General features: G+C 47.5%; 1 protein-coding gene across 1 annotated transcript; it reads right to left on the reverse strand.

Annotated features, from left to right (window-relative positions):
• Nucleotides 1–4,153: 4,153 nt before the first annotated feature.
• Nucleotides 4,154–21,039, reverse strand: Milr1 (mast cell immunoglobulin like receptor 1). Its single transcript, XM_041636041.1, has 7 exons — nucleotides 20,934–21,039; nucleotides 20,631–20,672; nucleotides 16,114–16,380; nucleotides 11,229–11,339; nucleotides 8,006–8,095; nucleotides 6,399–6,461; nucleotides 4,154–5,644 (listed from the first exon to the last, which is right to left on the reverse strand). The coding sequence occupies exons 1-7, from the start codon at nucleotides 21,037–21,039 to the stop codon at nucleotides 5,592–5,594; spliced, it is 732 nt and encodes a 243-aa protein (XP_041491975.1). The 3' UTR covers nucleotides 4,154–5,591.
• Nucleotides 21,040–22,679: the final 1,640 nt, after the last annotated feature.

Below are 22,679 nucleotides of genomic sequence, written 5' to 3' on the forward strand. Positions count from 1 at the left end.
AGATATTCTATCAGCCTAGCTACGTCCCCAACTCCCAACTGTAGGTATCTGTTAGATGGAAATGCACCACTGTTTTTGCAATATCCTTCTTGTTCCTAATACTGAGAATTGAGGGGCTGAGAGATGGCTCAGAGGTTCAGAGCACTGTGTTCTCCCAGAGGTCCTGAGTTCAATTCCCAGCAACCACATGGTGGCTCACAACCATCTCTATTGAGATCCGGTACCCTCTTCTGGCCTGCAGGGATACATGTAGGCAGATGCTGTATACATAATTAATAAATAAATCTTTTAAAAAAGAAATACTGAGAATTGAATCTAGGACCTGACATCCTCCTGTTTGAGCCTCCCAAAATGATTGGTGTGAGCCACCATGCCCAGCTGTGTGTGTGTGTGTGTGTGTGTGTGTGTGTGTGTGTGTGTGTGTGTACACAAATGCAGGTACACGTGTGTGCGTGCATATGCGTGTCCCAGGAAATCCGAAGGATCCTCCTATGTCTACTTTCCTGGTGCAAAGATTACAGCTGTATGACAGAGAGCCTGGCTTTTAGTGGGTGCTGTTGTTTTTATCTACGTTCTCTTTACCAGTAAATACTCAGGAGTTTGATATTGGGGTGAAAACCTGCTAGATCAGAGAAACCAAGAAGCAACCAGGTGACCTTCCTTTTTGGCTGAAGACCCAGCAAGAAAATGTCTCTCCACACTGTCCCAAACCAAAAAGGACCACAAATCTCTTCAGTCCCTCCCTACTCCTTTCTCTGTTTGTGTCTATCCATCTTAACAGGTCCTCCGTACTCTCTGTGGCTAATTCTTGTCAACTAGTTGCTGCCTCTGCCCCCTGGTCCAAGGTTAATTTTTTTAATAGTCTCAGAGTTTCACAGTCTGAGACTATTTTACAGTCTGATCAAATATCCTGCAACATTTCCCGCTTTTGTTTAAATAAAAAAGTTTTTAACTCTTAACACAGTAAAAGTATATACAAAAAGAATAATTGTCAGGTATTGTCCAAATAAAAAGGTTTCAACTCTAACACAGTAAAACCATACAGCAAGAACAGTTACCAGGCAAGAAGTACATTCACAATGTACAGTCCATTTTTATTTGGAAAATTTGGAGAAAGTACTCTATTATCCATCCTATCTTGGTGAATCCAACGTTTTATACCTAAACCACTTTCTATCATAACTTGTATTACAAACCTAAAAATATCTTTTTAGGTCTTAAAACATTTTCTTAGATAAACAACTTAGTTTTTATGTCTCTTAACCTTATACACTTTACATTTTTTGTAAGTTTCTTTTCTGAATTAGGTAACAAGAAAAACTTTATCTAGTCTTCAATTCCCATCAGAGACCTGAAAAGAATATAATTTTAACTGAGTAAACAGGAAGTGCAAAGCAAGCAACCTCCAAAACTACAGAAATGACAGGGACAGTCACCCAAGGTTCCTCTGTAATGTTAGGGCTTTCATCTTTGACAGACTTTCCTGTGAAGCAGGAATTTTGAAGGACATGCCTGACTTGTCTTGGCAAAGTTCAGCAGTCATCTCCTTTGTGTCCTGCTTGTCCACCTTGGACAGCGTACAGTCAGCAGTCGAGGGCAGTTTCTTGCCCAGTGGCTAGCTTTGCCATATTGAAAGCAAGCCCCATATGGAGGTTCTTCGATGCCCATCATCATTTTTTTAAGTAAATTACTGTTTTGTTTCTGAAATTGGAGTAAACTTTGTTTTTTGTTTAGTTGGTTAGTTGGTTTTGGTTTTTTGAGACAGGGTTTTTCAGTAGCTATGGAGCCTATCCTGGAACTCACTGTTTATCACAGAAAACTGAATCTTCTTCCCAGAATTCTGTTCTCATCACCCTGCCTATACTTCCTGCCTGGTTGCCCCGCCTATACTTCCTGTCTGGCTACTGGTCTATCAGCGTCTTATTAAAATACAATTTACGGGGTACAGACCATTATCCTACAGCATGTGGATAAGTCTGAAGGGTATTTTTTTTTTCTGTCTGTTGTTTTTTTCAAGACAGGGTTTCTCTGTATAGCCTTGGCTGTCCTGGACTCTCTCTGTAGGCCAGATTGGCCTTAAACTCGTAGAAATCTGCCTGCCTCTGCCTCCTGAGTGCCACACAGGCCACCGCCCAACTTAAAGGGTATTTTCTTGATTAACGATTGATGTGGGAGGGCCCATCACCCTGTGGGAGGTGCCACCCCTGGGCAGGTGGTCCTCGGTTGCGTGGAAAAGCAGTCTGAGCAAACTTGCCATTAGCACCATTCTTCCGGGTCCTTGGCTTCAGTTCTTGCCTTGAGCTCCAGCCCTGGCCTCCCCCGACGATGATGGGTGTAACCTGTAAGTCCTTAAACATACCCCAAGTCCTTTGGATCCACGTACTGCTGTGAAAGACCTGACCAGGTCATTTCTGGGAAGGTTGTGGAACTTTGGGCTGGAAAAACCACCCAGAGCTTAGAGCTTGGCGAGCGGTTCTGTGGGGGCTTGGGAGCTGATGCTGAGCCCCCTGACTTGTGAGGGTTCTGAGGGATTACAGGTGTGCACCATCACGGCCAGCATCCAACTTGCCGGTCACTTTAAACAATCCTGTCCAGTTTGAACCCCCCGTCTCGGGGAGGATCCCACATGCTCGAGAGTGGTAGATTCCCCTCCATTACAACACATCCTGTTGATTCGAGTCTGACGTGAGGTTGCCCCTCTGTAGCCCCCACCCGAGGTGCTGTTTATTGGGAACGCTATGGGGGGAGGAGGGGAACTCCTGTTCAGGGGGAAATCGGAACTCGGGGAGATGTAAATTATATTTGAGTTTATTTATACCTTGGCCAGCATTTTCATTGTCCATGCGCCAGCTGACACTGTCTGTTTGGACAGCTTGCTGTAAAGTCAGCCCTGGCGCTGCTAGTCACCAGCTGCGTGAACTTGAGCCTAATTACAGCCTTTTCCCCTTTAAAGAAGACTGAATCCCCCGGAAAGCCTGAGTACTGTCTCCTGTGTTTGGATTTCTTCTAAAATTACATTTACTTGAGTGTGTGTGTGTGTGTGTGTGTGTGTGTGTGTGTGTGTGTGCGTGGATATACACATACACACTCCCTGGTACCAGTGTCGAGGTCAGAGGGCAACTTGTGGGTCCTGGGAATTGAACTCAAACTACACAGCAAGTGCTTCTAACCACTGAGTCGTCCCGATGGCCCAGGCTTTCTGTCAAGAAGTGCCTCACTGAAAGACCCAGGCGTTCCATTCTTATGCACACACAACAGACTTGTGCGTACATGGGCATCAAGAGCCATATTTGTAGTGTAAAAACTCCCATAGCTGCATTGTTTGTACCAGCCCAAAGCTGATAACAACCCCAAGTAAATTATCTCTAGGATTAAAGGCGTGCACCACTACCACCTGGTTTCTATGGCTAACTAGTGTGGCTCCTGGGATTGAAGGTGTGTGTCACCACTGCCTGGTGTGTCAGACTCACCAGTGGGGCCTGCTTTAGTCTCTGATCTTCAGCCAAGCTTCATTTATTAAAACACAAACAAAATATCCCTCCAGAATGCACCTTGGGATGTGCACATTTGAGATCTGAGCATTCTTAAATCCACTGATCCCTCTGAACAGGCTGGGGACAGCATCCTCCTCCCTTTGTAAAATAACACAATGCAAGCTTGGTGCACGAGGAAGATACTTTAGTGTGTTTGTGCTACAATGAAGAAATCAATTTCAAGCCGGGCAGTGGTGGCGCACACCTTTAATACCAGCACTTGGGAGGCAGAGACAGGCGGATCTCCTTAAGGCCAGCCCGTTCCAGGACAGGTTCCAAAACTACACAGAGAAACCCTGTCTTGAGAGGAGAAAAAAAAAAAAAAAGAAGCAAAGCAAATCAATACTAACAAGATTTGTTTTCTTTTTAATTAGGTATATGTGTCTATGTGGGGGTCTGTTCACGTGAGTGCCTAGAGTCCAGAGAGGGTATCGGATCCCCTGGAATTGAGGTTCAGGCAGTTGTGAGCTGCCTAATGTGGTGGTTAGGAGCCACCCAGTGTCTTCCGTCAAAGCAGCCCGGGCTTTTAACTGCTGAACCATCTCTTCAACACCAATACTAACTTTATGTGTTTGCAGACACATAGTCTCACACACACACACACACACACACACACACACACGAGGTCTGTCTGCTTCCCTATACTACAGGGGTTACAGGTGTGTGTAACTACACCTGACTTTTTACGTGGGTGCCGGGGACCTGACACAGGTTCTCATACTTGTGGAGTAAGCGCTCTTTCCTGAGGAGCCAGCACCCCAGACCCTCAGACCCATTTTCAAGGTCACCTATATTTAGACAGGGATTATGCTTTGTGGTGGTCTTTATTTGTAGCTGTTGGTTGTGTGTTTCTTCTTGCTTGCTTTTTTTTTTTCCTTCCTATTTTTGAGACATGGTCTCACTATGTAGCCATGGCTATCCTGGAACTCACAGAAATCCACCTGCCTCTGTATCCTGAGTGCTGGAATTAAAGATGTGTACCACCACACCTGGCCACACTTTGTGGTTTTGTGTTTGAACCTTTGGTAGGCAGGGGGGCAAGGGATCATGAAAGATGATTATTGTAATTCCTCTTGGTTCACTTACAAACAGCACTGTTGTCTAAGATTTAACTCTTGTTTGTTTGTTGTTTTAGAGAGGTAGCTTTGGAGCCTATTTGGAGTTAGCTCTTGTAGACCACACTGGCCTCAAACTCACAGAGATCCACCTGTCTTTGCCTGGGAAAAGTGCTGGGAAAAGGCATACACCACCACTGCCTGGCCTAGATTTAACTTTTTAAATTTTTATTACTTATTTTTAAATGAGATTGGGCATGTTCCGGGTGATATGGCTGTAGGCTTGTTAATTTTTAATTGTTTAGGTGTGTGTTTGTGCATGAGTACAGTGCCTGCAGATGCCAGAAGACAGTGATGGATCCTCTGGAAACAAAGTTATTGGCAACTATGAGCTGTGGAAATCAAACTCCTGTCCCTTGAAAGAGCAGTATGTGCTTTTAACTGCACAGTCCCCTCTTGGGCCCCGAGGTAATAAATGGTGTTGGAGAGTGAGGACGATGGACGCCCACAAAATCAAATACTTAATAACTATTATCAAGCCTGGCTACTTAGATGACGAGATTAGATGCCCAAAATTAGCCAAAGGAATAGTGTTCAGATGTGAAAAATAGGAATTCACTTTGGTGACTAGCTTCAATAGTTTTGGTTTTGTGGTTTTTGTTTTTTGTTTGTTTGTTTGGTTGGTTTTTTGTTTTTCGAGACAGGGCTATGGAGTCTGTCCTGGAACTCACTCTGTAGACCAGGCTGGCCTCGAACTCACAGAGATCCACCTGCCTCTGCCTCCTGAGTGCTGGGATTAAAGGTGTGTGTCTCCACCACCTGCCTAGTTTTGTGTTTTAAGATGGGGTCTTGCTTTGTAGTCCCAGTTGGCCGTGAATTCAGGGGCCTCCTTCCCCAGCTTGGTGTGAAACTGTGAAGCGCCAGGCGCATTGGCTGTTCGCCCATACACACCGGCTTACGAGAAAGTCTCTTGTACAAGGGATGCAGTCGGTCTCTTCACACTTCAGTAGGTGAGGTTAGAATAGACGTAATCCGTTTTATTACCAGCATGGCCCTCTGAAGCAGAAAAGAGAAAAGAACTCAGTCACTTCCAGCGATAAACTCAGGCAAAGCCTAAATGGGATCCCCATTTCAGGAGTGTGGGCTCAGGGGTAACAGCACTTGTCGCCAAGTTCTATCCCAGGGTCCCACAGGGAGGAAGGAGAGCACTGACACCAAGTTGTCCTCAGACTGTCAGTGGGTCCCAGCAGGCTCCTCATCTCAGCACTGGGGTCACGGGCTTTTTGCATGAGGGTTGGGGGTCCACACTGATGTCCCATGTGAGTGAGGCAGCCAAGAGCTCCGAACGCAGAGCCATCTCCCCAGCCCTCAACTGCTCCTTGAAAATGTTTCAGTAGTGACTGAATCCTCCTCTTGGGAGTTTTTTGATGTTTTTTATTCTTATTTTAATTTCGTGCGTGTGAGGGGTGTATGCACACGTGGGCACAGGTGCCATTGGAGGCCAGGTGCTGAAGTTACAGGCGGTCGTGAGCTGCCTGACTTGAGCGTGGGAAGTGGACGCAGGTCCTCTGGAAGGGACAAGTCATCTCTCCAGCCTGTCTTGGAAGTATTTAGAAGACAGTCTCTCTACCTTGTCTTTTTCTCCTCCAGCCTCAGCACCTGACATATTTGTGGGAGCTGTTATTGATTACTGTTGACTTTCTGGGCACCTGGGGTCCCCATATCCCAGATACAAAGTCCCTGCTCACAGTGATGTCGCAGGGACTCTTGTCTCATTCCAAAAGCATCTCTTGTCCCCATCATGGCTCACCTTGTTTCCTGGGTACCACCTCCTTGAAGACTGGAATGGCATAGTGTAGCTCCTGGGGTTGTCCTGCCTCTGAGCAAAAACAAAGAGAACCAAAAAAGGGAAACAATGCATAGCATCACTAAGATGATTCTTGAATCCTCCAACCATGGGGCGGGGGTGGGGGGGGGGCGCCAAGAAAGAACACTTTCCTTTGTCAGGGCTTGCACAGTGCTCAGAGCGTGACCGGGAGCTCAGAGTGTGACCGGGACCAGTTGAGCTGCCTGGGACGGAGCCCTTAGCTAGGTAGGCCCTTCCACCACAAAGCATCCAACAGGCAGTGTCTGATCTGATAAGCAGCTAAATATTGTACGGTGTGGTGACTCTAGCTAGTCATTAAGTACTACCCTCTTGAAGACTGCGGAGGACCAATTTTATGTTCTCTCACTCCAGCACTCGGCTGGCATGTGTGGAGCCCTGGGTTTGATTCTAAGCATCACAAGAAGCAAATAAGCAAGCAAACAAAAATGAGACATGCTCACTTCTGCAGCATGCAGACTAAAATAGATACAGAAAAGGTTATCACGGCCTCTGGGGAAGGATGATATGCAAATTAAGTCACATTTGTAATCCTAGGACTAGGATGAAGTAGGAGGATTGTCATGAGTTTGAGGTCATCCTGGGCTGCATAGTGAGTTCAAAGTCAGCCTAGACTAGATGCTAATAAAAAAGTGAACAAGCAAACAGAAAAAAAAAATCTGCTCCCAAATAACCAAGTTGCACATAATAAACATATATAGTTTTTATTTGTTATTAAAATAGATGTTTTTAAAGATCAACTTGGACATAGTATCACATATTTGTGATTCCAGAGCTCAAGAGTCTAAGGCAGGAGGATTGCAAGCTTGAAGCCAGGCTGGGCTACATAACAAGGCAGTCACAAAACAAAACATATTAACAACAAAAACTTTTTTAAAAAGATGATCATAGGCAGTGGTGGTGCACGTTTTTAATTCCAGCATTGGGAGGCAGAGGCAGAGACAGGCTGATCTCTGAGTTTGAGGCCAGCCTGGTCTACAGAGCAAGTTCTAAGACAGCAAAGGCTACACAGAGAAATCTTATCTTGAAAAAACAAACAAAAATATGATTATGAAAGACTTTGGGATACAGCATGGGTCATCCCAAGCTAATATAAAGTCATATCTAAGTATTCAGTAAAAAAAGAAAAAAGAATCGAGGCTAGAATGGCCAACTGGTGACATGCCACATCTGGCCATCTGGAGAGTGGGATGGGGGATGGAAGGCAGAGGTGGGAGGAGATGGGATACTCTGTTACTTTCCTTCCCTTTTTTTTGTTTTTAACCCATCTTTCTGGAGAATCTTTTTTAAAAATTATTTTTTTTTTCATAACCAGAGCTGTGTAGAGTACTTGTCTAGCATATGTGATCCCTTGGGTTCGAGTTCCAGCACCATACCATATATACATATTATACTATACATGTCCACAGTCACCCCAAACCAACCAAACTCATCAAAGCAGCATACCACATATACATATTATACTATACCAGTACACAGTCACCCCAAACCAGCCAACCAAACTCATCAAAATAGCCGGCCAGGCTCCTAACCTGTCTGAGTCTCACAGACGTTTGCATACAGCTCGCCTTGCGTGACTGCATCTCCAGAACTCTTGGACTGGCTCGCTCTCTGAGCTTTTCCTGACCAAAAAAAAAAAAAAGGCAGAGTTGTCACATTTAGCCAGTTTAGACATTTTTCCTGTCTTCTCTGCCAAGGTGCAGAATTTCCCATAATTCTAAGAGGCATGCTTCAGTGCTGGCCTGAAGTAATGACGGACACGACCACAGATCTGTGTGGGACAGCCACTCCTCTGCCCCAGGCCTCCTGACCAGGCCTGTCTTAGCCTACAGATGTTTTCTCTCCTTCCTGAGAACAGTTGGTAGGGAGTCTTGAGTCACCTTCCAGAGATGAGTGATGCAGCTAAGTTCTGTCAGCAGAAATTTTTTAAGACAGGGTTCCTCTGTGTAGCCCTGGAACTTGATTTGTAGAGCAGGCGGGCCTTGAACTCTGAGACCTCCTGTCGCTGCCTCCCGAGATCTGGGAATAACAGCGTGCACAAATCTTAATGCCACTTTGACAATGGTTTTGTTTGCAGAAAAGGGAGATGTTCTGGAGATGTTTGAGGAGCTGTGTTAAGTAGGACACCCACTTTCAAGGGTTTTTAGGGCATGCGAGCTCAGCAAGGACCGTACTACTGACCTGTCCCAGGGGCTTTTCAACTATTGTATCAATGGAGTGCCTGCCCTCTGTGACCTTTGTCCCTGTAGAGATGCAGGGAGGCACAAGGGCCTGACATCTGTGAATGAGTCTTACTAATTCAGAGTTTCTCCATAGCCCTGTTCCACAGACCAGAAGGCTGAGACCCAGAGAGGCAAAGGCACCAGGTACCCAACAGCCCTCTGTTTGGAGCTTTCTATGCTGAGACACAGTGCTGTCTTGTGCAAATCTAGCTCTTTCTCCACGTGTGTGTGACCACGGAAGGGGCCACTCTGGAATCTTTACCAGAGAAGGGCTTAGAGGGAAATAGGGAACGGGAAAGGCTCCTAACTGAATTGTGAAGGAAGGGTTTCTTTCCTTCTTTTTCTTTTCTTTTCTTTTCTTTTCTGAGACAGGGTTTCTCTGTAGCTTTGGACCCTGTCCTGGAACTCCCTCTGTAGACCAGGCTGGCCTCGAACTCACTGAGATCCACCTGCCTTTGCCTCCTGAGTACTGAGATTAAAGGCATGTGCCACCACTGCCCAGCTGGTGAAAGGTTTCTTGTTGCTGTCATGCATCAAGTGGGAAGAGAGAGAGAGGTCCCCATCCAATGCCACACCCCAAGCTTCCTGAAGGTGGCTGAGAGAGTAGAGGCTCCACCCTTGGAAGGGCTTCTTCTCGGGACCACCTCTATGATATACAGTGAGCTTCAGGAGTCTCTCGCTGTGAACAATGACGGCCATACACGCATGCCCAGGTGCACAGAAGCACTGTTTATCACTGCCACCCAAGCATGGGATGCAGGGGCAGGAAGATGACATTAGGTATGCACACAGATCAGTGTTCCCCAGCCTAAAGAGGGAAGAATTCTGCTGTGCACAGGGAGCCACACACCAAAGGGCAGTCCCTGGGGATGGGGCACAGTTGGTAGAATCCTTGCCTAGCAAGTAGGTTCATTCTGCACACCTGCAACCCACCCACTCAGGAGGACCAGAAGTTCAAGGCTATTCTCAACTACACGGTAAATTTGAGGGCAGCCTGGGGAATAGAGGAGACCCTGTCACAAAATAAGACAGGCAACTGCTGCAGAATGCCGCTGGAACAAATAGTTAGAGCTGTAGCGACAGAACACAGAAAGGTGGCTACGGGGCAGGGGAGACAAAGCAAGGGAAGCTGACAAGGGTGTGGGGTCACTGATGGTCTCACAGCCACTAACAAGCACACCTGAGGAGCTGAGGCGTGATTCCATGTAGAGCTCTGGTTTAGCACATGGCGTTCCGTTAAAAAGAAAGATAGGGGAGTAAAATTGCAAATTTCATTGTGTACGTATTTTTAGCATAATTTTATGAAGAGACAGGCTGGTGATGCTGCTCAGTTGGTAGAGTACTTGCTTGGCGTGCACGATGCCCTGGGTTTCATCCCTACTGTCAAATAAATTGAATGGAGGGGCCTGTGCTTGTAATCCCAGCACTGGATTACAGTGGGGATCAGAAGTCACAGTGAGTTCAAGGCCAGCCTGGGCTACAAGACCCAGTCTCAAAGGAAAAAAAGTATAAATTGGGAGTAGTGGTGCATGCCTATAAGCTCAGCATTCCTAAGCTGAGATAGGAGCATCATTGTGAGTTCAAAGCCAACCAGGCATACATAGAAAGATCCAATCACAAAATAAAAGTACAAATATTATTAATAATTTAGAGACAGTAGCTGCAGCTGCAGAATTCTAATTCAGTCATGGGGATTGGGGGCATAGGGCTGTGTGTAAGCTGTGTCCAGGCGAGGTTGGCTCTCCAGACAACCCCCATCAGAAGAAGGTCCTCACTGAGGACTTGAAGTTCAAGCCCTGTGAGCCTCATGAAATCTGTCTCTTCACCTCTTCATTTCTCATCTCTTAATTTTGCTTGGTTTTTCAAGACAGGGTTTCTCTGTAGCCCTGGCTGTCATAGAACTCACTCTGTAGACCAGGCTGGCCTCAAATCTGGAGATCTGCCTGACTCTGCCTTCTCAGTGTTGGGATTAAAGGTGTGCAACACCACCTGGCTTCGTCTCATTTCTTTCTAAATTTTTTTTTTTAATTACATTTAGTTACTTGCTAGTGTGTGGTTCTAGGCACACCACACAGCACTGTGGAAGTCAGAGGACAACTCACCGGAGTCAGTTTTCCCCTTCCATCCTATGGGCTCCAGGGATCGAACCCTCCTCTTTATTTCCTCCCTACTCCATGTCTCCCATCCAGGTCCTAACCAGGCCCACTTTCCAACCATCTGAGATCAGAAGACCATAGTTTCACTGCTCCACTTTTTTAAATTTAAGTATTCTTTTTAAATTTTTACTTCTTTTATGTGCATAAGTATTTTGCCTGCGTGTATGGACACCCTGTGTGTGCCCAGTGCCCACTACGGGTCAGGAGAGGGCACCTGATCCCCTGAAACCGGAGTTACAAGGGCTCGTGCTACACTGTGGGTGCTCCCAGCTGCGGAGCCATCTCTCCAGCCCCTCCCTGCTCCATTTCTGACTCTGCCCCTTTCCCTCTGCCCCGCTGAGTCTGAACCTCACAGGACCATACCAGGGAGAACTCACCTCTTTTGTACTTTGTTCGAATGAAGAAAACCAGAACTAGGATTATTCCCAGCAGCCCCAGTAACACTGCTGGCAGCAGCTGTGACAGCAGACATGAAGGGCAGCTCTCTTCTGTAAGAAAACAGCATTCGCAGGTCACCACTGGCTAGAACACCGACCTGCCAAGTGCGCTAGGAAAGGCCGCCATGGCTGTCTCCTGAGTTAACCAGTACACTCTGTACCTCATGAGAGTTCCCATGCTGGGCCACAAAGTTCTTAAAGTCATATCCTCATTCTCCCTCCCCCACGGGCATCACAGAGCGGCCCAGCTCTTCATGCTTGGGTTCCTCACAGCGCAGTAAGTAAGGACAGACACAGGGTGCTCGGGGCAGCTCTTAGTTAGGCTTGCGGGATGCGGGTCACCCAAACAAGTCCCACATGTTAGGTGTTACATGCAGCATGGAGTTAGATTGGTCTGGGGCTGGCGGAATGACTCAGGAGGGTAAAGCGCTGTCAGGCAAGCCCGAGGACCTGAATTCAAGCCCTGGAACCCACACTGAGGAAGCAGAGAGCATCCCCGTCGAAACTGTCCGCTGACATCCACTTAGTGCCGCATGCACAGGTGTGCATGCACACATAACAAATCAAATCAGTTTAGACCTGTTCCCATCTGACTGCCCAGGACAGCTGCCAGGTCTAGAAGGATAAAAGTGGGCACTCAAACAATATCCAGCCATACCGAGTACTCCGTCCATGCACACAGATCAACCCCTTACTCCAGCTCACTGGCTTCAAGGCTAACGACCTGCTGAGGAGCCACACACACTTGGGGACCAGACAAGTAGCTAGCCTGACTAACCGCACGCGCAGTGTGGCCCAAGCCAAGTGCTGAGGAATTAGAGGGTGGAGCGCGGTCGCCTCTTAGCTCAGACTTCATTATGTCTTGTCTTGAACTTGCTATGCAGCCGTGACTAGCTTAAACTCCTGACTCTCCTGCTTCCAATTCCCAAATGCTGAGATTACAGGTGCATAACACACCTGGCTATTTGTTCTTGTTTTGGTTTTTCAAGACATGGCTTCTCTATGTAGCCGTGACTGTCCTGGGACTCGCTCTTACAGAAAAGGCTGCCCTCGAACTCAGATTCACCTACCTCTGCCTCCTGAGTGCTGGGATTAAAGGAGTGTGCCACCACCGCCTAGCCAGTTTGTTCATTCTTGAGAATGACTGTAATCAAAATTTATTTAGGGTGTGTACATACATACACTTATGTGTGCATATAGACGCCAAAAGACAACCTATGGGAGTTGGTTCTTTCCACTGTGTGGGTCCCAGGGGTCACACTGAAACAGGCAGACTTGGTGCCAAGCACCTCCACTCACGGAGCCATGGGCATGACTGTGCCAACAGTCCAGTCCCAAGTATACGGTGGAAGGTCCACTTTGTTCTAAACCAAAAGTATCACACTTCTATGTTTCCATTTATAGGATTCAGTTATAGAAGTATTTTTACTTCCTCCAAAAAGCAGAAGTGGCCTTGCTAAATTTATTCAAGGGAAACTCAAAACAGGAAATACAGGGCTCTGGTCTGCTGTCAACCCCTACTCTTTTTTTTCTACAGTTTGGTGTTTGTTTTTTTTTAAATAGATTTATTTAGATCTATCTATCTACTATCATCTATCTATCTATCTATCTATCTATCATCTATCTATCTTTGCTTTTTGAGATAGGGTCTCTCTCTGTAGTCCTGGCTGTCCTGAAACTCCATACGAGTCATCCTTGGCTACGTAAGTGAGTATAAAGCTAGCCTTGGCTACGCAAGAGCCTGCTTCCAAAGGAAGAAGGAAAGGCCCAAGGTCATGGTCCTGACAAACGCAGACTGGACGCAGAGCCCTGACCCCCACTACTCCAGACCCCTGCAAACTTGACGCCTATGTCTGAAGTTTCCCCTGGGCTGGCCTGCTTCTCTGACCTTCAACCACCTCGAACTAGCTCGGTCCCTACCCCAAGCTGGAGCCCTGAACGTGCTGAGAACATCAACCAGTGCCCTCTTTTCCCAGTCTCCCCTCATAGCTAGCTCTTTCTCATTCTCTACCTCGCCTAGGTGGGCCCTCCACCAGACCTTGCCTTTCTCCACGCTGTGCCAGTGTCCTTAACAACAGCTGGCACAGTTTCCGAGTCATTTGTCTGGGTTTTGTGTCCTTCCCCCTAGACCAGAGGCTCCATGAGGGCAGGAACCACCCAACCAGAGTCAGGGTATGGTTCACCCAGGTTCTCGAGCCTTAGCTGACAAGTGAATCCCGGAGGGAGAAGCCTGTGCTTATGGCTCCAGCCATCAGTCCTGATGGGGCTCAGGGAATGACCTTGGCTTAGGTACCACTGGTGTCCTGGAAGCAATTTAGCTTCAACAAACAGCAGCCTGCACCAAGTGAGCCGTCGATAGAGACGTACCTGTGAGACTTCACTGAAGATGGTCATGTTTTATAATCCAGCAACAGTTTGATGGGACAGAATGTCACTCGAAAAAACCGCAGGACCTGGGCGGTGGTGGCACACACCTTTAATCCCAGCACTCGGGGGGCAGAGGCAGGCGGATCTCTATGAGTTTGAGGCCAGCCTGGTCTACAAGAGCTAGTTCCAGGACAGGTTCCAAAGCTACAGAGAAACTTTGTCTCAAAAAAGCCAAAACACAAAACAAAAAAGGAGGGCTTTGTGCAGAGAATGCACGTAATGCGCGTTTGTCGGCCTTACCATGCAGGGCAGAGGACTCTGTTAGATCGCTGTGTGCCACACCTCCAGGGCTGTGTCAGTTTCCTCCTCCCACTCCACCCTATGACAGCCACAATCGCCACTTTTGTTATATCTGCTGCCTCCCACCTGGAGCCCATAGCATGAGACTCTTGTCAAAACCTGTACCTCTGGCCGTGCTGGCAAAGAGCGGTGTCACCTTGATCAGATCTAGAATCCCCTAGGACTCGAATTTCTGGGCAAGTCATGAGGGATTATATAGATTAGGTTAACTGAGGTGCACAGATCCACCCTAGGCGTGGGTGGTGCCATCCCATGGGAAAAGTCCCAGGTTGTATAAGAGAGAAAGTGGCCTGCTGACACCTCCCTTGGGATAGAGGCTGGTGAATGGATCTCTGTGAGTCTGAGGCCAGCCTTGTCTACATAGTGAGTTCCAGGCTAGGCAAGGCTACATAATAAGACTGTGTCCAAATAATAATAATAATAACAACAACAATAATAATATAATAATAATAAAAACAGAGCACAAGGATTCTCCTCACTCCCCCTCCCCCCGTCTCTCTCTCTCTACTTCCTGTATGTGGATGAAATATGACCCACTACCTCCTGCTCCTGCTGCTGTGACTGTCCCTTTCTGGATGACTGTGTCACTGGGGACGCAAATTAATCCTTTCTCTTGAAAGGGTTTGGCCAGGTGTTCTGTGACAGCAACCAAACAAGTGACCGGCACCCTGGTCTTCTGAGCATCCCCTGTGGAAAGAACGCCCTGCTGTGCTAGGTTAGATTAGGACATTTGTACCCTAAGATTCAGAGCCTTTGACCTGCATTTCCATCTGACAAAACCTCCTGTAGTGATAGACATCTGCTATGTTGTCCAGCATGGCAGAGTCACTGGTTACCTGTGACTCTTTTTTTTTTAATTTTATATATTTTTTTATATTTATTTCTTTATTATGTATACAATATTCTGTCTGTATGTCTGCCGACCAGAAGAGGGCACCAGACCTCATTACAGATGGTTGTGAGCCACCATGTGGTTGCTGGGAATTGAACTCAGGACCTTTGGAAGAGTAGGCAATGCTCTTAACCACTGAGCCATCTCTCCAGCCCCCCCTATGACTCTTAAATACCAGAAATGTGACAAGGTTGTGGCATCGAGGGTTTTTTGTTTTTAATTTTATTTACTTCTTTTATGACAGTGTCTTACCACGTAGCCCTGGTTAGCCTAGAACTAGCTCTATAGACCAGGCTGGCCTTGAACTCACAGAGATTCACCTGCCTCTGTCTCCTGAGTGCTGGGGTTAAAGATCTACCCAGTACTATGGTATTGAGTTTTTAAAGTGTATTAATTGTGTGTTTGTGCACCAGTGTGCACACGCCTGCACGCACATTCAAATGAATGTACACTGGTGCGCGTGCCACAGCATGCATGTGGCGGGAGAGAACCGTTCTGTGGAGTCAGCTCTTTCCTTCCGCCTTTATGTGAGTTCCAGGGATCAAACTCTGACTTGCACAGCAAGTGCCTTTACCCCACCGAGCCATCTTGCCAGCCCTGGAATTTTTTACTACCGTTTTGATTCGTTTGAATTTAATTTGGCATGGATGATTGTGGCTTCGGGTCCCCACACTGGTAGACCTGGAGAACCAGTGGTTGTTTATGAGGTTTGACGAGACTGTCTTTAGATCCCTTCCCTCACTCTCCAAGGGGCTCACTATCAAGGTCACCACAGACAACTGGTTCTGGGCTAAGAGAAGCATGGGAAGGCAACAGAGAAAAGCAGACACATGCGGTGTGGCTGGGCGGGAAGGGTGCTGGCTCGAGGGGCTTCAAGCTTCAAGGGAAGGAGAGTGGAGAGCTGGCTGATCTTGGTTAGATGAGGGAGGGACTAGGAGATCAGGAAGCACTTCCTTAGAGGATTAGCCAAGCAGGGAAGACAGTCTCCAGCCTTGAGACTGAGGGCCAGACAGAATAAGAAAGGGGAGGAGAAAGCCTGCAGCAGGACTCTACACTGCTGCTTCATGTCTCCAGCCCCTTTGCATGTTCTTGACTGTTTCGAATTGCCAAGAGCCCCTCATAGCACCAGAGAGAGTCCCTTCTGCCCCCCTCCTCCCCTACCCCCACCCCCACCCAGGCCTCCATTGTATGGTGAGAGCCACTTACTGGCGATGGTGAAGTTGAAATCCTGACTATATTTCCACCCACTGGAATCATTGGTTTTGCATTTGTAGGGGCCTGTTTCGTCGGCATTGGAGATCTTCAGGTAAAAAGTCACAGTTTGTCCACTTTTCTTGGTTTGTAGGTGTTTCCTACCCAAAAATAGCGAATAGGTGACATTCACTGATGTGTTCTTGCTGGAACAAGACAGAGATACATTCTGGCCCATGCTGACCACATTCATACTTGAGTTCAGCTTTGGAGAAGGTAAATCTGGAAAGACAAAAATGACATGGAGGTCTTCGTTAAGACCCCTCGACGGGGCTAGAACTGTAATGGAGTGCTTGCCTAGCATGCACAATGCCCTGGGATAAATCAGGAATGGTAGCTCATGCCTGAAATTCCAGCTCGTGGGAGATAGAGTCGGGAAGGCTCAGGAGTCCGGGGCCATCCTTAGCCATACAGGAGTTCAGAGGCAGGCTGGGCTCCAGGAGACCCAGTGTAATGGTTAACAGTGTCAAGCTGACAGGCTCTAGGACCACATAGGAGACCGCCTCTGGGACATCTGTGAGGAAGCTTCTAGACTGGGTTAACCAGGGTGGGGAACGTGAGTGTGGGTGATCCACCAAAGGTCTGTGTTCCCAGTCTGAATAAAAAGGAGTCAAGGAGCCAGTGAGCTGAGCATCCATCTCTCTCTGCATCCTGACTGTGGAGGCTCTGTGACCAGCTGCCTCAGGCCTCGGCCATCACGACTTCTCAGCCATCACGGGAGCTGTGAGCCCAGTTGACCCTTCTTCCCTTCAGTTGACTCTTGTCTTGATATTGGTCACAATAGTGAGAAGAGTAAGAAACACCCCCTTTTTTTTCAAGGTGAAACAAACACCTCAGGACAATTTTGTTTCCCCAATCCTTTCCTTTGTTCTTCAGGTATGCCAGATGCCACCCAGTGTGCACAGCCACAAGGCCACCTGGTGTGCACAGCCACGAGGCCACCTGGTATACACACCCATGAGGCCACCCAGTGTGCACAGCCACGAGGCCACCTGGTGTGCACAGCCACAAGGCCACCCAGTGTGCACAGCCACGAGGCCACCTGGTGTGCACAGCCACGAGGCCACCTGGTATGCACAGCCACGAGGCCACCTGGTATACACACCCATGAGGCCACCTGGTGTGCACAGCCATGAGGCCACCCGGTGTGCACAGCCACGAGGCCACCTGGTGTGCACACCCATGAGGCCACCTGGTGTGCACAGCCACGAGGCCACACACCCATGAGGCCACCCGGTGTACGCACCCATGAGGCCACATACCCATGAGGCCACCCAGTGTACGCACCCATGAGGCCACCTGGTGTGCACACCCATGAGGCCACACACCCATGAGGCCACCTTGATGGAGGAAGGTCATTGGTTAAATAAAAAGAAACTGCTTGGCCCTCATTGGTTAGAAGATAGGTGGGAGGAGTAAACAGAACAGAATGCTGGGAGAAAGAGGAAGTGAGCTCAGACTCCACAGCTCTCCTCTCGGGACCAGATGCCTCAGAGAGACGCCATGCTCCCAGCTCCCAGGCAGACGCACGCGATGAAGCTCCGACCCAGGATGGACATAGGCTAGAATCTCCCTGGTAAGCCACCTCGTGGGTTACACTAGAAATGGGCTAGTCCAGGTGCGAGAGTTAGCCGAGAAGAGACTAGATAGAAATGGGCCAAGCAGTGATTAAATGAATACAGTTTGTGTGTTGTTATTTCGGGCATAAGCTAGCCAGGCAGCCGGGGTGCTGGGGACGCAGCCCTGCCGCCCTTATTACTACACCACCTGGTGTGCACACCCATGTTCCATACTGCGGGCTTGTTTGCTTGCTCCCAGACAAAAAGACTCCTTACGGCTATGCTATGTTTTGGTTTGGCGTTGACCAGGGCTTTCACTTCCCGTTTGTGTTGCTTTTCAGGTAAGCGCTTCCAAATTTTCTTATCACAAATTATGTTTCCCATAAACCAGGGACAGAGACCTGCAGCTTTGATTCTCTCATGACATCACCCACCACAAACCCAGTTCCCACGAGAAGGCCTTTCCCGCTCTATTCCCAGGATGCTCCCAGAATCCCCAGGGTCTGTCTTCCCCTGTTTAATCCCAGCTGTAAATTCAGCATTTGGGGGATGGAGGCAGAAGGATCGAGAACTCAAGGTCAGTCAGTCTCTACTACATACTGAGTTCTAGGCCAGCCTGGGCTACACTAGACTGCCTTCAGGTAAGGCCTCTTAGAATTCCTTGAACTCTGTCTGCTGTGGCTTTGGTAGCCAGTCTGTAACCTGTATACACACACACACACACACACACACACACACATATACACACACATACATACATACACACATACATAATTTTTTTGAGACAGGCTTTTTCTATGTAGCTCTGGCTTTCCTGGAACTCACTTTGTAGACCAGGCTGGCCTCAGACTCAGAGATCCGCCTGCCTCTGCCTCCCGAGTGCTGGGATTAAAGGCTTGCGCACCACCACTGCCAGCTCTACATGTATATATTTACTGTAAGATGTGTAATATGTGATCCAAGTGCTAATATTAAATTTAAAATGGGAATGAAAGAACTGTGTTTGCTAACTGCCAGCTATCAAGGGAAATCAAGACTACTTGGAAAATTACAGCCAACAGAACTGACATAGCTTGTGAGTTGATTGCTATTCAATAAATCCTGACATCACAGATGGATCAGACAGACACAAACATGCTCAGTCACACTCAGCACTTAAGAGGCCAAAGGAGGAGGATTCCTTCTTATTCAACACAGCCTGGGCTACATACTGAGTGCTAGTCTATGTAGCAAGATCCTATAACAGCTGGGTGGTGGTGGCACACGCCTTTAATCCCAGCACTCAGGAGGCAGAGGCGGGCAGATCTCTGTGAGTTTGAGGCCCGCATGGTCTACAAGAGCTAGTTCCAGGACAGGCGCCAAAGCTACAGAGAAACCCTATCTTGAAAAACAAAAAAAACAAAAACAAAAACAAAAAAAAGATCCTATCACAAACAATCCATAAAAACAAAAATGAAAAAAAAAAAAAACAAAAACAATGGGCTAGAGAGATGGCTCAGTGGTTAAGAGCATTGCCTCGTCTTCCAAAGGTCCTGAGTTCAATTCCCAGCAACCACATGGTGGCTCACAACCATCTGTAATGAGGTCTGGTGCCCTTTTCAGGCATGCATGCAGACAGAATATTGTATGCATAATAAATAAATAAGCAAATAAATATTAAAAAACAAAATCAAACAACCCACTTACTGGCTGCTTCTGGAAGTAGAGGGGAGACAGGCTGGGGTACGCAGCCGCTCTGACAATCTTATGTGGTTAGCATAGCTGGGAAGTGCTGAATGGCAGATGCTGTGCAGAGGAATAAGCCCGGGGGCATTCCCACCTCACAGATGAAAGAAATCAAACTCAAAAATGATCAGCTCAAATGCTGGTGGCACACACCTGCAATCCTAGCACGTGGGAGAAAGACACAGAAGGCCAAGGGCTCTAGTAGACCCGAGCATGGCGAACATGGCACCAACAGGGGTTGCTTTTTGCCCTTCTCCCCCATTCCCTCTGCCTTGCTCTATCCCAATTAGCATGCCCAATCAAAACAAACCAATTCATCCTAACACAGGATTTCCCCTTCTCCCTTTATAAACCACCATTTGCCTATGGGCCACAGCTGTCTCCTCTCTAGCCAGAGGCAGGTCCTTTGTCCCTCCAGGGCAAGCATCCTTCCCCCTTCCTATTCCTTTCCTCTTCTCCTTTGTCCTCCGTGTCCTGTCTTTGTCTATTAATCCCTGTCCTTCGTCCTTCTGGGGCAAATAAATCTTCTTTGTGCTGAGAACTTGGTCTTGCTGTCTCCTGGGGGGCTGTCCTTTCCCTAAGAAGGCTTGCTAGGGAGTTTTAGTCCAGCCTTAGCCACATAATGGAGTTTGAGGCCAGCCTGAGCTACATAAACTCAGCCTCAAAAGTAAGTAACTTATAACATTTATAATGATTATGCGAGGGTTTTCTATCTAAAAAGAAAATGATAGATAGCAAGGGGAGTTGGAAGTTTTCATGGCAAAAACTGTCTCAAGCCGGGCGGTGGTGGCGCATGCCTTTAATCCCAGCACTCGAGAGGCAGAGGCAGGCAGATCTTTGTGAGTTCGAGACCAGCCTGGTCTACAGAGCTAGTTCCAGGTCCAGGACAGGCTCCAAAACCACAGAGAAACCCTATCTCGAAAAAAAAAAAACAAAAAAAACAAAAAAAAAAAAAACAACAAAACAAAACAAACTGTCTCAAGACTTTGCCACTGAGCTTCAGGTGGGAGAAAAAAAATCTACAGTAACCCCTCTGGAGTCAGCTCCTTCCCTTCCTAGCGGATAACTAGGGCCTTTGCTCTCAGTTGCTGATCTGAAAACACAGAAATCCTCGTACAGGAATGCGCACGTCCAAAAGCCAGTCATCCTACCATTCTGAAGAGCATCCTTTTAGGAGATGAGACTTACCGTTTTTTCTCAGCATCTTACAATCCACTGCAGTGTTCTGAACTGAAAGAGAAAAAAAAAATGAAGATTAAGAGGAGCTCATTTTCCATGTGATGTTTTGGAGAGCCGATTTTTGTTTGTTTGTTTTTTGTCTGTTTTTGAGACAGGATCTCACTGTGTAGCCCTGGCTGGCCTGGAACTTTCTATGTAGACTTCAAACTCACAGAGATTCTCCTGCCTCTGCCTCCCAAATGCTGGGATTAAAGGTATGAACCATTACTCCTGGCCTGAGCATTAATTCTTAAAATATTGAATCAGGCTTACGTGCAGTAGAAAGAAAAATAGCCCAGAGTAACGGTCTGTCCAGCCGGCTCCTCATTCTCTTGAATGAGGCAAGAGAGAGGCACATGGGAGAGCCACCTGCACCCATCCTTAGTGGTGCTACTGCAGAGTGGGGTGTGGCTTCTGAAAATCCTCTTCCCAACCCCACACAGGAAGTGAGGGCGCTTAGACAAGTTTGCGCAACTTGACCCGTGACTACTTGGTCTAACTGGTCTTCCTGCTACTGGGACACGCACACTCGGCAGCTGCCCTCACAGAAAGCCTTCCTTCCTCTCTCTAGGACCTGTTTTGTGACAGCAGTTCTTTTGTTCTCTCTCCCTCACCCCCCATACACACTGGGATGGCTAAAGTTAATATTTTAAGTTTAAATCATTGTGCTTCAGAGATCTATAAACCAAAATGCTTCTAATGTGTAAGCCCCACTTGCCTAAGGACAGACAACTTTCTGGACTGTTGGGGGCTGTTGTTCATGTAAGATAAAAAAAAGGCCCTTGTTTTCACTTCTGGAAAGAAGTTTGGTTGCCCCAACTACCGGGATGTGTTTGATCACATGGAGGCTGGCAGTACTAGGCAGGAAGTATGCCTGGATGTATGCTTGCCCCTGATTGGGTGAATGTGAGAAGTGTATGGCCTGGTAAATTTTGCCTTTATAAGCCTTTGACTAATATAATCTGGTGCCAGACTCTGGGAATCCCGAGAATGGACCTGATCAGTGTCCTTTGTCCTGGCCAGTATGCAATAAATTTGCTTCACATTTGGCTCAAAAGTTGGGGTAGTAGGCTTATCCTTGGCCAGTGGGATTAACAACACCCCCACCCTGTTCCTAGCTCCCTATAAGGTGAGCCACAGGCTCCAACACTGTACATTCATGTGGATGCCAGCTGGAACCAGAGAAAGCATCTGGTCCGTAAGAACTGAAGATACAGGTGGTTGTGAGTCTCCTGATGTGGACACTGGGACCTGAACTCGGGTCCTCTGTAAACCAGCAGGTTCTTCTACTGTGAGCCATGGCTCCAGCCCCAGCATGGCTGTTTTGATACTTAAGTTAGTTACATCATTAAAAGGTTCTTCTTGCAAAAAACAAAGCAGGAGGGACTGAGCTGTGTGGTGGTGGCACACACTTTTAATCCCGGCATTTGGGAGGCAGAGGCAGGCAGATCTCTGTGAGTTTGAGACCAGCCTGGTCTACAGAGAAAGTTCCAGGACAGCCAGAGCTACACAGAGAAACCCTGTGTTGAAAACAAAAAAAGATGCTTTTTGATATTTTAATTAATTTATTAATATACATTACAAATAATCCACCTGTGGCCTTTACCCGTCTGTGGAAAACACAGAGCCTCATAGACAGCAGTACCTCCTTCCTTAAGATTAGAAAAGCATGTTTTGAGCATGGGAGATTGCAGAAGCTGAGATAGCTGTAGACAGACTTCTCTGTGTCCCAGCAGCCGCTCCCAAATAACCACACAGAGACTTAATGTCAATTATAAATCCTCGGCCAATAGCTTGGGCTTATTTTTAGCTAGCTCTTATAACTTAAACTGATCCATTTCTATTCATCTCTGTGCTGCCCCGAGGCTCGCTTACCTCCTGTCTGCACTTCCCATCCTGCATGCTCTGTGCTTCATGGCATCTCCTCTGGCTCTGCCTTTCTTCTCCCCAGCATTCCTCTGCCCCAAACATCCTGCCTGGCTATCAGCAAGTCAGCTCTTTACTCACCAATGTGAGTAA

This window comes from Microtus oregoni, unplaced genomic scaffold (genome assembly GCF_018167655.1).
Source record: "Microtus oregoni isolate MIOR12 unplaced genomic scaffold, Mior012 000048F_ref0000485, whole genome shotgun sequence".
Classification (NCBI taxonomy): domain Eukaryota; kingdom Metazoa; phylum Chordata; class Mammalia; order Rodentia; family Cricetidae; genus Microtus; species Microtus oregoni.

What these genes read in the sequence shown, in the direction of transcription:
- Milr1 (XM_041636041.1), bottom strand. Translation starts at nt 21,039, where the DNA reads ATGGGTGCAGGTGGCTCTCCCATGTGCCTCTCTCTTGCCTCATTCAAG. An exon ending in TAAGATGCTGAGAAAAAACG is followed by an intron (nt 16,381 to 20,630) that starts GTAAGTCTCATC and finishes TTGTCTTTCCAG; the next exon opens with ATTTACCTTCTCCAAAGCTG. An exon ending in CGTCTGTGAGACTCAGACAG is followed by an intron (nt 6,462 to 8,005) that starts GTTAGGAGCCTG and finishes GCTCAGAGGCAG; the next exon opens with GACAACCCCAGGAGCTACAC.